The sequence below is a fragment of the Giraffa tippelskirchi genome, chromosome 10, assembly GCF_054371585.1.
Source record: "Giraffa tippelskirchi isolate mGirTip1 chromosome 10, T2T-mGirTip1v1.2.pri, whole genome shotgun sequence".
Lineage (NCBI taxonomy): Eukaryota > Metazoa > Chordata > Mammalia > Artiodactyla > Giraffidae > Giraffa > Giraffa tippelskirchi.
The window spans coordinates 37,806,324-37,823,529 of NC_137284.1; the positions used below are offsets into that span (position 1 = coordinate 37,806,324).

General features: G+C 40.9%; 1 protein-coding gene across 36 annotated transcripts in view; it reads right to left on the minus strand.

Moving 5' to 3' along the window:
* Positions 1-13,950: 13,950 nt before the first annotated feature.
* The window catches only part of PICALM (phosphatidylinositol binding clathrin assembly protein), a 97,292-nt gene continuing 94,036 nt past the window's right edge, over positions 13,951-17,206 (minus strand). For 24 of the 36 annotated variants that reach the window (XR_014067633.1, XM_081537015.1, XM_081537009.1 and 21 more), the window contains one exon: positions 13,951-15,313. Coding sequence is in view for 33 of the 36 variants with exons in the window: in XM_081537015.1 (XP_081393141.1) it covers positions 15,299-15,313 (15 nt within the window). In the remaining 3 variants the exon portion in view is untranslated. Of the gene's footprint in view, positions 15,314-16,547; positions 16,651-17,206 lie in introns of all 36 variants that reach the window. The other 12 variants (XR_014067635.1, XR_014067634.1, XM_081537002.1 and 9 more) reach the window with 1 other exon arrangement.

Consider the following 17,206-nt stretch of genomic DNA (forward strand, 5'->3'; position numbering starts at 1 on the left):
GATGTACTCTGCATACAAGTTAAATAAGCCGGGTGACAATATACAACCTTGACGTACTCCTTTTCCTGTTTGGATCCAGTCTGTTGTTCCATGTCCAGTTCTAACTGTTGCTACCTGACCTGCACACAAGTTTCTCAAGAGACAGGTCAGATGGTCTGGTATTTCTATCTCTTTCAGAATTTTCCACAGTTTACTGTGATCCACCCAGTCAAAGGCTTTGGCATAGTCAATAAAGCAGAAAGAGATGTTTTTCTGGAACTCTCTTGCTTTTTCGATGATCCAGTGGATGTTGGCAATTTGATCTCTGGTTCCTCTGCCTTTTGTAAAACCAGCTTGAACATCTGGAAGTTCACGGTTCATGTAGTGCTGAAGCCTGGCTTGGAGAATTTTGAGCATTACTTTACTAGCGTGTGAGATGAGTGCAATTGTGCGGTAGTTTGAGCATTCTTTGATATTGCCTTTCTTTGGGATTGGAATGAAAACCGACCTTTTCCAGTCCTGTGGCCACTGCTGAGTTTTCCAGATTTGCTGGCATATCGAGTGCAGCACTTTCACAGCATCATCTTTCAGGATTTGAAATAGCTCATCTGGAATTCCATCACCTCTGCCAGCTTTGTTCATAGTGATGCTTTCTAAGGCCCACTTGACTTCACATTCCAGGATGTCTGGCTCTAGGTGAGTGATCACACCATCGTGATTATCTGGGTCGTTAAGATCTTTTTTGTACAGTTCTTCTGGGTATTCTTGCCACCTCTTCTTAATATCTTCTGCTTCTGTTAGGTCCATACCATTTCTGTCCTTTATCGAGCCCATCTTTGCATGAAATGTTCCTTTGGTAGCTCTAATTTTCTTGAAGAGATCTCTAGTCTTTCCCATTCTGTTGTTTTCCTCTATTTCTTTGCATTGATCACTGAGGAAGGCTTTCTTATCTCTCCTTGCTATTCTTTGGAACTCTGCATTCAGATGGGAATATCTTTCCTTTTCTCCTTTGCTTTTCGCTTCTCTTCTCTTCCCAGCTATCTGTAAGGCCTCCTCAGACAGCCATTTTGCTTTTTTGCATTTATTTGCCATGGGGATGGTCTTGATCCCTGTCTCCTGTACAATGTCACGAACCTCTGTCCATAGTTCATCAGGCACTCTGTCTATCAGATCTAGTCCCTTAAATCTATTTGTCACTTCCACTGTATAATCATAAGGGATTTGATTTAGGTCATACCTGAATGGTCTAGTGGTTTTCCCTATTTTCTTTAATTTAAGTCTGAATTTGGCAATAAGGATCTGAGCCATAGTCTGCTCCCAGTCTTGTTTTTGCTGACTGTATAGCATTTCTCCATCTTTGGCTGCAAAGAATATAATCAACCTGATTTCGGTGTTGACCATCTGGTGATGTCCATGTGTAGAGTCTTCTCTTGTGTTGTTGGAAGAGGGTGTTTGCTATGACCAGTGTGTTCTCTTGGCAAAACTCTATTAGCCTTTGCCCTGCTTCATTCTGTACTCCAAGGACAAATTTGCCTGTTATGCCAGGTGTTTCCTGACTTTCTACTTTTGCATTCCAGTCCCCTATAATGAAAAGGACATCTTTTTTGGGTGTTAGTTCTAAAAGGTCTTGTACGTCTTCATAGAACTGTTCAAGTTCAGCTTCTTCAGCATTACTGGTCAGGGCATAGACTTGGATTACCGTGATATTGAATGGTTTACCTTGGAAACGAACAGAGATCATTCTGTCGTTTTTGAGATTGCATCCAAGTACTGCATTTCGGACTCTTTTGTTGACCATGATGGCTACTCCATTTCTTCTAAGGGATTCTTGCCCACAGTAGTAGATATAATGGTCATCTGAGTTAAATTCACCCATTCCAGTCCATCTTAGTTTGCTGATTCCTAGAATATCGATGTTCACTCTTGCCATCTCCTGTTTGACCACCTCTAATTTGCCTTGATTCATGGACCTAACATTCCAGGTTCCTATGCAATATTGCTCTTTACAGCATCGGACTTTGCATCTATCACCAGTCACATCCACAGCTGGGTATTGCTTTTGCTTTGGCTCCATCCCATCATTATTTCTGGAGTTATTTCTGCACTGATCTCCAGTAGCATATTGGGCACCTACTGACCTGGGGAGTTCATCTTTCAGTGTCCTATCTTTTTGCCTTTTCATACTGTTCATGGGGTTCTCAAGGCAAGAATACTGAAGTGGTTTGCCATGCCCTTCTCCAGTGAAGTTTAGTAACTTTCCCAAATTTCCCCAGCGAATAGGGGTCAGAGTCAGGATTTCACACAGGGGTTTTGTCTCCAGAATCTAGCCTCTTAATCAGTCACAAGCAATTCTGCATCCCAGTAAGAATAGTACTTATGTAGTAAACCTTTATCATGTGCCAGGCTATTTTTAAATACTTTCATTTATTAATTCATTAAATACAACAGTCCTATGAGGTAAGCACCATTATACCACCTGGTGGCTCAGTGGTAAAGAATCCATCTGCCAGTTGCAGGATTCAGTTGGGTTCAATCCCTGGGTCTGGAAGATCCTCTGGAGAAGGAAATAGCAACCCACTCCAGTATTCTTGCTGGGAAATCCTATGGACTGAGGAGCCTGGCAGGCTACAGTCCTGGGGTCACAAAGTTGGACACAACTTTAGGAACTAAACACCACCACCACAGATGGAGAAACTGAGGCACAGGGAGAGTATATAACTTGTCCAAAGTTGAAAACAGTTGAAAGAGTTAGTCGCTCCCTCATGTCCGACTCTGTGACCCCTCTGTAGCCCACCAGGCTCCTCTGTTGATGGAATTCTCTGCTTGTGTAAACTAGGTGTTAAACCCACAGCAAGGCTGCAGAGTCCACAGCTAATGCTATGCTTCATTTTCTCATTAAGCAACTGGTGCTTCCCTCAATGATGGAGATGCTTTCAGAAGGGAAAGATGCTTTTCAAAAAAGACATTTTCTGCAAAGTGTCCTCTGTATGTGCCTGTATTCCAGGCTCTCCATTTGCCTTTCTTCCACCTCCAAACACATCCCACCTCCACTTCTGACCACTCAGTTTTTCCCTTCCTCCTGTTGATTTTGCAGCTTATCTCCTCTTTTTTTGTTTTTAGTTTATCTATTTTTTAACTTTACAATATTGTATTGGTTTTGCCATACATTGACATGAATCCACCATGGGTGTACATGTGTTCCCCTTCCAGAACCCCCCTCCCACCTCCCTCCCCATCCCATCCCTCTGGGTCATCCCGGTGCACCAGCCCCAAGCACCCTGTATCATGCATTGAATCTGGACTGGCGATTCATTTCACATATAATTTACATGCTTCAATGCCATTCTCCCATATCATCCCGCCCTCGCCTTCTCCCATAGTAGAGTCCATAATACTGTTGTATTTATCTGTGTCTCTTTTGATGTCTCGCATACAGGGTTATCTTTACCGATTAACTAAATACCATATATATGTGTTAGTATACTGTATTGGTGTTTTTCTTTCTGGCTTACTTCACTCTGTATAATAGGCTCCAGTTTCATCCACCTCATTAGAACTGATTTGAATGTATTCTTTTTAATGGCTGAGTAATATTCCATTGTGTATATGTACCACAGCTTCCTTATCCATTCGTCTGCTGATGGGCATCTAGGCTGCTTCCATGTCCTGGCTATTATAAACAGTGCTGCGATTACCTCCTCTTTTTTTAAACTTCTTTAACTCCTACTCTAAGTAATTAATGCTATTAGCACATTCTTGCTTTTCAACTTTATTGACATATAGTTGACAAATAAAATTATAAGGTAATTACAGTATATAGTATGATGATTTGATATATTATACATTGTGAAATTATTCCTACCATAAAGTTAATTAACATATCCATCACCTCACATTCTTACCTTTTGGGAGGGGCAGGATGAGAACATTTAAGTTCTACTCTCTTAGTAAATTTCAATTATACAATACAGTGTCATCAACTATAGTTACCAGGTCTTTCATTAGATCCGCAGACCTTATTCTTCTTATAACTAAAACTGTGTACCCTTTTATTAACTTCTTCTGATTTCCCCCTACAAATCAGCCTTTAGCCCCTACAAATCAATTTTCTACTTCTCTGTTTCTTTTTTTTTTTTTTTTGATTCCACATATAAGGGATAGTATACAGTAATTTTCTTTTTCTACCTTAATTCACTTAGCAGAATGACCTAACAGTTTCATCTATATTGTCACAAATGACAGGATTTCCTTCTTTTTAAAGATAGAATAATATTTTATTGTGTGTATATATTTATCACAATTTTTTTCTTGGTCAATATGTTGAGAGACACTTAGGTAGTTTCCATACCTTGGCTATAGAGAAGAATGCTGCAATGAGCATGAGAAGTTGGCTGTCTCTTGAAGATAATGGTTCTGTTTCCTTTGGATACACACTCAGAAGTAGAATTGCTGGATCATGTTCTATTTTTAATCTCCTGAGGAACTTCCACACTGTTTCCCAGAGTGGCTGTACTAGTTTACATTCCAACCACCAGTGCACAAGGGTTTTCTTCTCTATGCATTCTCACCAGTATTTGTCATCTCGTCTTGCTGATAATAGCCATCCTAAGAGGTGTGAGGTGATGTCATTGTGATTTTGAGTTTTGTTTCCCTGATGATTAGTGATGCTGAGCACATTTTCATGTACCTGTCAGCCATTTGTATTTCTTCTTTGTAAAAATAACTATTCAGGTCTTCTGCCCATTTTTAAATTGCTTTTTTTTTTTTTTTTTTTATGTTTAGTGCATGGATTCTGTATATATTTTGGATATTAACCATTATCTAGTTTTAGTATCAGGATAATGACAGCCTCAAAAAAAAAAAAATGAGTTTGGAAGTATTTTCTCCTCTTTTATTTTTTGGAAGTTTGAGAAGTGTTGGTATTCATTCTTTAAATGTTTGGCAGAATTCACCAGTGAAGCCATCTCTTGCATGGGAATCTTATAAGTTGAGGTGCTAAATGTGGGATGCAAACCCTTCGCTCCTCAGAGAAAATTTCGATTGTATGGTACTGTGCTGGCGAGGGAGGAGTTTATGGCAAAATTGTGTCTCAGCCTTACCTCTCTATTTTGATGTGGGTATTTCCTCATTTACCTGATGTGTAAAGTTGTTCAGAGAGCTTCTATGGTATCTCAGTGGTAAAGAATCTGCCCACTAATGCAGGGGATGCAGAAGATGCAGGTTCTACTCCTGGGTCAGGGAGATCCTCTGAAGGAGGAAATGGTAACCCACTCTAGTATTCTTGCCTGGAAAATTCCATGGACAGAGGAGCCTGGTGGGCTATAGTCCATGGGATCAAAGAGTCAGAGACGACTCAGCACACCAGGGTTGCTCAGCTATATCTAGATTTCCTATAGAGGTGCTTACTCTGTGATGCTGTACATTCACTGTGCCTGTTGGAGGAGGGGTGTTCAGAAGTCTCCTGTCACCGTGGTCAACTTCCAGGACATTCTCCTTCTACTGTTTGTGTCTTATCTTTGGCCAGCTCTTCCAGCTATATCACACATTGCCTAAGTCTTGCTCATGCTTAAGAGACTATTACGATTGTCTCCTGACTGATTTACCATTTCCTTCGTTTCTCAATACACAACCACAGTTATCTTTTTGCCAGCAAAAGGTCTTAAAGAATCCTCTGCTCAACGTTTGCAGCAGCAGCAGCCCAGCTCAGAATGAAGTCTAAACCTCAGGGTGACCTAGAAAGCCTTGGCCCACTGCCATCTCCCTGACCTCAGCTTCTACCATGTTCCCTCTCACCCACTCTGCTCAAGCCTTTCTGGTATCCTTGATGCTGCTCAGAGAAGCCAAGCACCATCCCTTTTAGGATCTTCAGTCTTTTCCTTTGCCTGTGTACGTGGAGAAGGCAGCCAGTCTCCACATCTTACCATCTTGCTTCTTCACATCATGTATCTTGGTTCAAAGGTCATCTCATCCAAGATCTTCCTTGATACCTTATAGAAAAGTATTACCATACTCTGTGCTACTTGTGGTGTTGGAGAAGACTCCTGAGAGTCCCTTGGACAGCAAGATCAAACCAGTCAATCCTAATGAAAATCAACCCTGAATAATCATTGGAAGGACTGATACGAAAACTGAAGCTCCAATCCTTTGGCCACCTGATGCGAAGAGCCGACTCACTGGAAAAGACCCTAATGCTGGGAAAGATTGAGTGCAGAAGGAAAAGGGGGTGACAGAGGATGAGATGGTTGGATGGCATCACCGACTCAATGGACATGAGTCTGAGCAAGTTCTGGGAGATAGTGAAGGATGGAGGAGCCTGGTGTGCTGCAGTCCATGGGGTTGCAAAGAGTTGGACACAGCTTAGTGACTGAACGACAACCATACTAGGATCACATCACTCTTATCACCTTTTTTCCTATAGGACTCATCACATGTCATAAAACTTGTCCATCGACTATTCTCACGGGAAAATACATTCCATAAAAGCAAAACTCTTTTTTTCCCGTGCTGCAGACACACTGTTTATTTGAATGACAGGCAGGAAGTGGTAGCAAGTGGGGGCTGGGCAGGTCAGCACTGCTCCCCATGATCCTGCTTTGATAGCCACCCAAGCTGTTGGCATCCGGGTCAGAAATCCTTTCCCTCCTCTCCCAAATTAAATAAAGAGCATTCTTCTCCCCACAAAACCTGAGGAGACTTGTATGCTGAGCTGGGTGCTCTACCACAGCCCACAAACCCCACTTTTATAGTTTCTCACACTTCAAAATACATGCTCATAGAAGGCACCCAAAGTGTCAAGTGAATGAACAAAGTAAATTTACTTTCATCTTTAAAGAAAACTCTTCCTTGGCCTGTATGCCCTGTTTATTGTCCTCAACCTCTTTTAGTTCGTAACCAAGCTTCCTGATACCTCTACACTTTCCCCATCTCCTCAGTTCCACATAATCTGGCTTCTGTCCCTGCCAATGCCTGGGTGTAGCTAGGGTAAGGTTTATATTCCTACCTGCTCAGTCCAATGGGCAGGGTTGAGCTTTGTTTCACTTGAGTGGACCATTCTTTACTTCTTCATCTATATCCTTGACATCTCTTCCCTGCTTACTCTCTAGTTGACCAGTGTTTCCTGGTCTCCATGAACTCTTTACTAACCTCTAATGGAAATATTCTTCAGGACTGGTCACCAACTTTACTCTTACTTCACACAGTTGTTCCTTTGGTAATCTCGATCACTGTAATATATTCATTTGCTTGAAGTATTTTATGATTAATTAAGAAATTATGGTTAATTTCTTTAGATTTCCAGAAGAGGGATAACAGGGTAAAGGATACAAATACTTTCATGGCTTTCTGAAAGGGCTAATTTATAGTGCCCCTAAAAATGATCAGAGTTGCTAGTTTTCCCTCCCAGGAGTGACAGAATTTGAACAGTCAAAATAGGTTAACCATATAGACACAAAGGGGTGGAAAACTCAAGTGGAAAACTCAGTGGAAAATCCTGAGCAGAAACATCAAGAATGGAAGTGTGAGAAAGGTGGAAACTGACATAGACTTTGAAAGCTTGGTGAGCAGTGAGCCACACAGGCACACTGAAGGATTCCAGCGGGTAACGCGCAGGATTAACGGGGAGGGGCTGGAGCCTGCTGGACAGATGAATCCAGCACGTACTGGGTAAACCCCACCCATCTCTGGAAGCTACACATTGAGGAGAAAATTGTCAAGAGTGGAAACTTTATGAAACATGTACACTAAGGCTTGCAATCGAGAGACTATGTCTGAGAAGCTACTTGTTAAATGTGAAACTAAAAATGCCTTGTGGGTCCTCTAGTTTCCCCTAACATAAGACAAGTTTCCTGGGGGATTCCCCTTACCTTCTATATTTCTCATGAAAGTAGAACCCATGTTGGTGAACAGAACCCCTCTTCTCTACTGGGTGATAGGTAAGGAATCTTGTTCTCCTAAGCACATCAGACCAGTATTCCTCCTGTCTTCAGTGGAGATGCCTTCCCTCCGCCTCGTTATCAGCAGTCCAACCCTCCCGATGGTTGAAACCACCTCTTACCTTTGGTTGGCTGGCCTGGGAATTGGCAGAGCTTGGTGGTGTACACTGGCTTCTAATCTGGAATGGTAACAGTAAAGGTCTGAGTCTCTAGTTCTCCACTGTCTGCTGATGTGAACCATGAGACTTGGGTTGCTTTGTGTTGCAGGGACGGTCTGGGGTGGTGGGGTGGCTTCAGGGAGGAATGCAATTCGTTAATCTGACCTCTTAGTCTGTAATATGGACAATTCCTATTTTTAAATTTATGTACTACACAATTGAGCACTTCCTAGGTGGTGCTAGTGGTAAAGAACCCACCTGCCAGTGCAGGAGACTAAGAGACAAGGGTTCAATCCCTGGATCAGGAAGACCCCTTGGAGAAGGGAATGGCAACCCACTCCAGTGTTCTTGCCTGCAGAATGCCATGGAGTGAGTCTGGCAGGCTACAGTCCATGGGGTCACAAACAGTTGGACACGACTGAAGTGACTTAGCTCACACCTACAATTGAAGTCACCCAGCTAAAACCCCATCCCCAAATGATTTAACCAGATATATTTTCTGAAAGTATAATTACTGGGTGGAGGGTAAGAACTCCAGTATTCTGAAAACTTATCACCAATTAAAAAAAAAAAAGGCTGTACTGGTTTATATATACTCACTTCAGCTTTAGATTAGCCATCAAACTCTGTACTCTTGCCCATGGTGTTACACAGATGCAGTCTGATAGGCAGAACAGCCTCCGCTATGAACGGACTCACTCTGACAGTATACAGCACAGGGGTTACAGCAGCCCTGGAGCCAGACCGTACAGGCCAAGGGCTGTGCCCAACCCCTGAGGTGTTAAGGATCACACAGCGACTTACCCCCCTAGGCCTGTACGTATCTATAAAACAGGTGTAACAAAGATTGCCCCCTTCATAGGCCTGATTAGATGAATAATATATACAAACACATTCAGAACAGTCTTACACTTGGAAAAATCCTGCTGTTTTCACTTGAATTTTTCAGTTACTACTAAACGTTTTTCACTGGTCATTAGCATTTTATCTTTGGTGAACTGTTTATCATATCCTTCCCTTTTTCTACTTGACTGAAGTAAGTCACCTTACCTCCTTACATTTCTACTTTTTAACTCATTTGGAATTTATGTTGCTACTAGGTTGGAGGCAATTCCACCCTCCTTACCCAAATAGATACATGCTAGTAAAACTGGCTTATACACTCTTTTAAAATGCTCTCTCAATCACATCAACACCTTGGTTATTAGGCATATTATTTGTGTAAGAAAAACACTTGTGTGTCTCCTTTACTCAGACAATATGAAGCCAGATGTATGGGTTTTCCACATGAGTTAAAAGACACTGGCTGGGGCTCCCACGATTCTCATACTAACTACAGTTAGCACAGGCACCATGGGTTACAGGCTCAGTCCCGCAAGACTGCCTCTCCCTACCCTAGCTCAGAGAACAATTGTAAGTCCAGGTAGTCACCTGTACTTCTGACTGATGAGCTATAAATCAGGGCTTCTGTGACCCTCTTTGTGGTCCTGACAATTTGTTAGAACGGCTCACAAAATGCAAGGAAACACTTAAATTTTACCAATTTATTATATTAAAAGGATATGATAAAGGATACAGAAAAGAAAGATGAAGACACACACAGGGTAAAGTCTCCTGGCAGAGTCCCCAGTGCAGGAGCTTTTGTCTCCATGCAGTTGGGCTGCACCAGCCTCCTGGCACATGGATATATGTGTTCACAACCTGGAAGCTCTAAACTCCTTCATATTAGCATTTCTATGGAAGCTTCATGACATGGACAAGATTGATCCTTCATTTACTCTCTAGCCCACTCCCCTTTCCTGGAGGATGAGATTGGGGCTGAAATTTCCAAACTTCTAATCATGGCTTGATCTTGCTCTTGGCTCCATCTTGAAGCTATCTGGGAATCTACCAAGAGTTGCCCATTAGAACTGAAGGCACTCCCATCAGCCAGGAAAGGCCAAGGGATTTATAAACTTTGAGTCAGGAACTAGGCCAAAGACCAACTATTAGAACAAAAGATGCTCTTACTGCTCTGCTATCACTTAGGAAACAACAGAGGTTTTAGAAGCTCTGTGCCAGGAACCAGGGGCAGAGACGATTATTGCTGCAGGTACTTTCTGTCTTTTCACATTATACTATTTTGTTTGGCTTAAAGTCATATGACACTAATCTGTTACTGCTTTCAGATATGGCTGTCATTCCTTGCTTTGCACTTTGGTCCCATAGTGCTGTAAATTCTGTCCATCATGAATTCCAAGTTCTACGTTATCAGTATACCTGTCAGAAGATCGGCTCCCCCCAAGAGCTGTTATGAGCACCAGTGGTGCGGCCATTCCTCACCTGCCTCGGACAACCCTACGGTTGCGCTCCTGGGGAATCTCTCACTGAGTCTTATCCCTCTTACTGTGGTGCTTCTGCCTCCTCTGGGTACAAGTCTGCCATCGATGAGTAATTACATGGCAGTAATCACTGCAGATGGTGACTGCAGCCATGAAATTAAAAGACGCTTACTCCTTGGAAGCAGTTATGACCAACCTAGATAGCATATTAAAAAGCAGAGACATTCCTTTGCCAACAAAGGTCCATCTAGTCAAGGCTATGGTTTTTCCAGTGGTCATGTATGGATGTGAGAGTTGGGACGGTGAAGAAAGCTGAGCGCCACAGAATTGATGCTTTTGAACTGTGGTGTTGGAGAAGACTCTTGAGAGTCCCTTGTACTGCAAAAGGAGATCCAACCAGTCCATCCTAAAGGAGATCAGTCCTGGGTGTTCGTTGGAAGGACTGATGCTGAAGCTGAAACTCCAATACCTCATGCGAAGGGCTGACTCATTGGAAAAGACCCTGATGCTGGGAAGGATTGGGGGCAGGAGGAGAAGGGGATGACAGAGGATGAGATGGCTGGATGGCATCACCGACTCGATGGACGTGAGTTTGGGTAAACTCCGGGAGTTGGTGATGGACAGGGAGGCCTGGCGTGCTGCGGTTCATGGGGTCGCAGAGAGTCAGACACAACTGAGTGATTGAACTGAACTGAAAAAGCTTTTCAGTTCCTACCCTACTTCAAGACAAAACATGTACAGCCGTGGCTGATTCATGTCAATGTATGGTAAAAACTACTACAATATTGTAATTAGCCTCCAATTAAAATAAATAATTTAAAATTAAAAAAAAAAAGATGAGAAATGCAGACTTCACTGTGCCTTTTAAGATGGCCACTAGGCTAGATGACAGTGCCAGTGCAGTGAGCCTGACAGTTCCATTTAAAGTGTTCTTGAAATGTCAAGAACACTAATTGCAAGTTCTGCACATCAGTGCAGACCCTGGAGTCCATGTGTGTGAAGGAGAGAGGGAGGCTGCTTACTTCTCTTTGGATATTTTTTTGCCTACAGTCCAAGCCATGGCACAATGACCTGGTGCTTATTTATGGAGAATACAAGACAGCTGCCAAGGGCCCGTGATAAAGACAGACAGACAAGCGCCCGACTGAAGAAGGCTTAGACAGGGTGACATTTAGCTCCCCAGGTGATTCTCATGCAGATATTTTTATTTCAAAACCAACTCTGAGATCAGCTTTTATAGTAAAGGAAAAGTTCTTTTGAATGAGAACTTCTTAGGAAGCGAAGTTTCCATAAAACATTCTCTTTGCTTTTTGCTCCTTCTAGTTGAACGCCTACAACCAGCCTACCCTACTCTGCCACAAAATCACCACACCTGCCCCCAAAATAACCAAAGACAGACCTTAACTTTTGACAATGTGGGGAGTTCTATACAGCATAAAAACTACACCTGCCTGCTACATCAGTAACAAATGGGACATTTGCTAAGTGCTTTTAGCAAACCTAGGCCAAAATACTAGCGACTTAGAAAACATCTCTGACTGGTGACACACTAAACAGAATGCCACTGTTAAGTAAAAGCAAGGAATAAGCTTGAGGTCTTCTGAGCGAGACTGCATGGAAGATAACACAGCAGCCTTTCCACTCCAAGAGTCTATTCAGACTGCAGAATTCCAGGTCTAGTAAGACCCATACAAGGTAGCAAATGCGACAGATCAAAAGATCGAAGATAGATGCAAAGGCCTCATGGAAGTTGTGAAGTCACCTTTTCTCAAGGAAAAGATTATTCATCTGGATGACTGCTGGGGGCCTCTCCACATACTGTGAGCCAACCACTGCTGCACACACAGGAGCCACCCTCACCTTGAAAAGAGATTCTGTTTTCCTCCATGCAGTGCTGGAGAATAGGCATTACATCAGTAATCTGAATTCTTAAGAATTTGGAAACATGCTTATTAGTGACGGTAAACAAGAGAAAGTGGAGAGAAAAAAAGTAAGTCGCTCAGTCCTGTCTGATTCTTTTCAACTCCATGAACTGTAGCCTGCCAGGCTCCTCTGTCCATGGAACTCTCCAAGCCAGAATACTGCAGTGGGTAGCCATTCCCTTCTCCAGGGGATCTTCCCAACCCATGGATTAAACCCAGGTCTCCTGCACTGCAAGCTGATTCTTTACCATCTAAACAACAGAAGAGCCTTGCCAATTATTTTAGTCCAAGGACAAACTAACCCCAACAAGTCCTATATTCTAGGAGTAATGTTTTGTTGGCTTGTGGAGAAGTAAAGAATTCTTGCTCCAACATAATGCCTCTTCCTAAATATGGACTCTCATAGTCATTGATTAAGAAAAATATATCTTAAGAAAATATAATGAACAGTAATAACGAGATGTTACAAGCATAAAATTTTGAAAATGATTTGGGATGGGCTAGCTTCCCTCTGCTCACAATCTCTGCAGCCACTTCCAACTTGCTACCTAGACAGTAAGATGGTGTGGGCATATATCGGTTTATAACCTGACTCAGTTTTGTAATTTTTTATGTATTCAATAGCTGATTTACCTCACTTGTTACATTCTGATTATAAAGCTAAAATGGTTGTGTGGTTTTGTGTTTTTCCTTGTCAATCACATCTAGACATCAGAGAAGGAGGTGGGAAATGTGCTCCTTCTGAGAATAAACATCGGTCAACAGGCTAGACCACAGGAGGAAACAATTCCCTTCTCAGCTTATGCACAGACAGAACCACTAAACAAAGGTCTGACTCCAAGGTCTATTAGCTAATCAACCTGAGCAAGACCCATATTCCAATCTGTGAACTGGGTAAAATGGAGATAATATCAACCCAACAAGCCCCAAAGTTTGAACCATAAGCTGGAAATGTTTATGAAGCATTTCACAAGCTTGAATATACTGGGGAGGAAAAAAACACAGTATAAAAGGAACAAGCCACAGACCTCAACTATAACATCCACTCGAACACCAGGAGAGACAAATCAAAATCTGTCATAACGGTAAGAAAGTTAACTTACAAAAGTACATTTCCAATTTGTATGAAAATGGTTTAATAACACTGAAACTTAAAAAAGTGGTAATATTCACAAAGTGTATTGGTTAAAGACTATTTTTTCCAACCATGGCAAATAGTATGCAGACATTTATCAATGCAAAGCTTTTAGTCCCTCTACCATGTACTCTGAATCCTACTTACTATTCACTATGAAACACGATACAGTCAGAGGTTTTTTTGGCAGATATGTCACATGCATCAATATGCCAAATTCACAGCATTTTCTCCCTTAAACTTACCTGAAGGTATCTGATCAAAATGCAAAAATGAACAATTTTAATAAACAGTTCAGTGTATCAATGTCTAGAAGGTAACAAAAGTACAAAGATAAAGCTTTTTGGAAATTAAGTTAAAACAGAAATAAATTTTACATTTTATTAAATCATCAAATATAATCACTGGGGTATACTTTTATTAGCAAAAAATAATAATACCAATGATAAAGAAAAACAGAAAAAAAAAAAAAATGCACCTCAGACCAGAATACCATAACAAAAGTTTTGTGGAAGCTGCATTTTATTTGAAAATCCACCCATTTTTGCTAACATACATTTTAATATTGTAAACAAAAATAGAATCTGCAGAGACAATGCAACAAGTATGCTTAAACTCATGTACAGAATTGCTTTCCTACAACAAACTGTCCTTCTTAAGGCCCCTCTCAACCCAAATGTTAAGATGTATTTACACAAAGCACCGATCAACAGTGCAGTTTAATTCTTCGTTAACTAAACTCTTGGCTAGACATTAATTTTAAAGATACTATTTCCCCTTATTTAAAAGATACATGATCATAACATGGCATCAGCCAAATAAAAGGTTCAAGGATTTTGTCCCCTCCCCTCCCCCCATAACACCTCCTAGAGTTTTACCGAAAAGAAGGAAAGTCTTGAAGTGAAAGCAATTCCTCACATTCATTTTGGAAAGGCCCTAATGTCAAATGGAAAATAATGACATGCCAAGCACAAAGCAGTAAAGTTCCTTCCCAATGCACTAATGCTGAATTTAAAATGTAGTGCTTTTCCTAGTTCAGTGAACTGTTCCCTTGCAAAATCCTAGGCACAGAATTGACTATAAGGATTAATGCATTTATAATGCTTCCCTAAATCCCATAGAGACTGAGAATTCTTAAGCGATTCAGACCTATGGACTTGCCTTAAAATATTTAGTGCTCTGTATGTCAGCTGAGAAGCATTCCGAATAAGATTCATTCTTATGGATAACAATCACACATACTGTGTACATCCATACTCATTTTCATAAGGAGGTTTGATACAATATTAATGTTACGTAAATTGATAATCATAAATAAATACAAATACTTAAGGAATGTCTACTGCAAACTGAATATATAATTTTTTTAAAAAAAGAAAAGTTAATTTTAGTTACTGTTTCTGTATCTGTGAGGATTGGAGAAAAGAAAGATACTGCATAATGAAGAATTATGATTTGATCCCCCCAAAAGAGTCCTGGTGCATTAGCATAAAGGACACAGCTCTTCTCTCCAGGCAGCTTTTCCAAATACAAATTTCACACTTTCCAAATAAGGGCTTTTCTTGGTAGGTTACTGATTATGGGTATTAATAGGAGTTGAAAGAACTGAAGGGTTAGTCACCAAAAAGACAGCTCTTAGTCTGAAATCATGGCAATTCTTGGCTTTATAAACTGTATTGATACGTTCTCCTATAGACTAGTCCCAGTTTCCTTCATGGGCCTTTACTGGGTTACTGTAGCATTCTAATGGAAGAAGAGAGTTTAAGAGACAGCAGTTTGGATTTTGCTGGAAGTAAGTGTTTGCCACTTGAGCACTTGTCTTTTTGGAATAATTCCATTCTCTTCCATCTAGTTACATAAACTGTATCTGGAAAAAAAAAAAAAGAGTGTGAGTTAATTCACTGCATTTAAGAGATACCTTCTCATAAGTAAAAATGCTTTGTGCCTTTTACCATTCAACTTGCCTGGAAGTGTTCATAGCATGCTTCTCACAAACCCTGATTACAAAACAAAGTCAGTATTATCAGCTTATCATGAGCCAGAACTCAGTATGTGAAGCAAAATTACAGGGCCTTCCAAATTTCTAACTACTAAAAACCAAGGGGTATGGGAAGAAAGAAGATGAATGAACAATTTTCCCATGACAAGTTCAGAAAATCTCTCCATGAACACAAATATTCCACATAAAAATCTCATTTAGGCAACAAGCAAAATTTGAAATTTTACTTCTAAATCTTATACCAAAATTAGATATAATTAAGGGAACAGTATGATGTTTGATAAAATTTTCTTTACTAATATAAATCAAAATCTGAAAGATCTACTTTCTATTCACTCAGATTCTTCACTCATAATATCCTTTAAACGCTCATCTAAAGAAATTACTGGAATACATATGCTAGTGAACTACTGTCAAATCAGAAGAGTACAAACCCTCAAAGATCCACAAGGTATATCTACACTGGGGGCTCCAGCATCAAGAAGAACAAATGAGACTGCTTTCCAGGAAAAGAGGTGGTGTGAATTAAAAGCAGAATCTTTCTATCAAAAAGTGCATTACGTATTCACTTGCTCTTACCTTAGAAAAATAATAATAAGCTGGTTTGGGGGGGAAATATTATGATTTTAAAGTGAAAAGGCATACATAAAAAATATAACCCTTTAAAGAAACTGTTAAAAATGAATTCTTCACAATGAATCCTGGCCATTACATTAACACTAAAGATGCTCCTTATTAAGCTTGAATCCCATGTATAAAACTGCTGCTGTTCTCTATAAATCTTTCAAGACTGAATACAAACACCCAGTTTTTAATGGGTGGTGTCTGATCTCATCCATCTGCTGTGAGCAGTGGATGCTTATATGTACACATGTGAGGTCCTTTGGTTTCACACCTTCTAACCATGTTAAAGACATTTTCCAAAAGCAGTTTGTCCTCATGCCCTGTTTGGATCTATTACTCTTCACCGCAAGAACAGAGGAGGAGGAAGAGGGGGAACCTAGAGTTCTTTAGACACAAAAGAGAAGAGCGGTTTGTGCTTAATGTTTGGTAATTTTTTAAAGTTATTTCAGTCCCCATCTCCCCCAACAAGCAGCAATACCTAAAGTGACTTATAAGAAATCCTCCAAAGAGAGCTCTGCAAAAGGGTCCTTTCCTGAAGCTCTGTGAGGACTGTGACTGGAGGGGCTGGAGGCTGCCGACAGCTGGGGGAAAGAAGACAGAGAGAGGGAAAGAAAAAAGATCTCAGAACGACAGAACATGAAGGCAGAAAATGTAATGAAAGAAGAAGTGGTTTTTGTTTGTCATCTTTAATAAATATAATGGCAGCCTTTGCAGAAAGCAGAATCATTAAAACAAAAGTTTCAGTCACATGTCAAGTTAAGGGTATTCAATGGCATGTGCTTTTCAGAAAACAAATTCTTGTTTCTGAATTCCAAAGGAATAAAGTCTTTTACCCAAAAAGGTCGAAATGAGCTGACCCATGGTTAAGACTTTTATTATATGTGTGAGTGGGAGTGGGGAAGAAGGGAGACACAGTACACTTGTGAGCTGCAGATGGCAGCTTCCGGTGTGGAGGCTGTCTGTCAAATGGTGTGCAAAATCTGACCTCTGTCCAGACCCCACACATCTAGCTGCAATACTCTTTCCTTCCTTCCTCATCAGAGGTGGAAAGTCCTGTCCTCGGTGTTCACACTTTGGACAAGGAGTTGTCTCCTGCCTGTTTATGTGGAGAAGCTGCAGCTGATGCTTTTATACCCC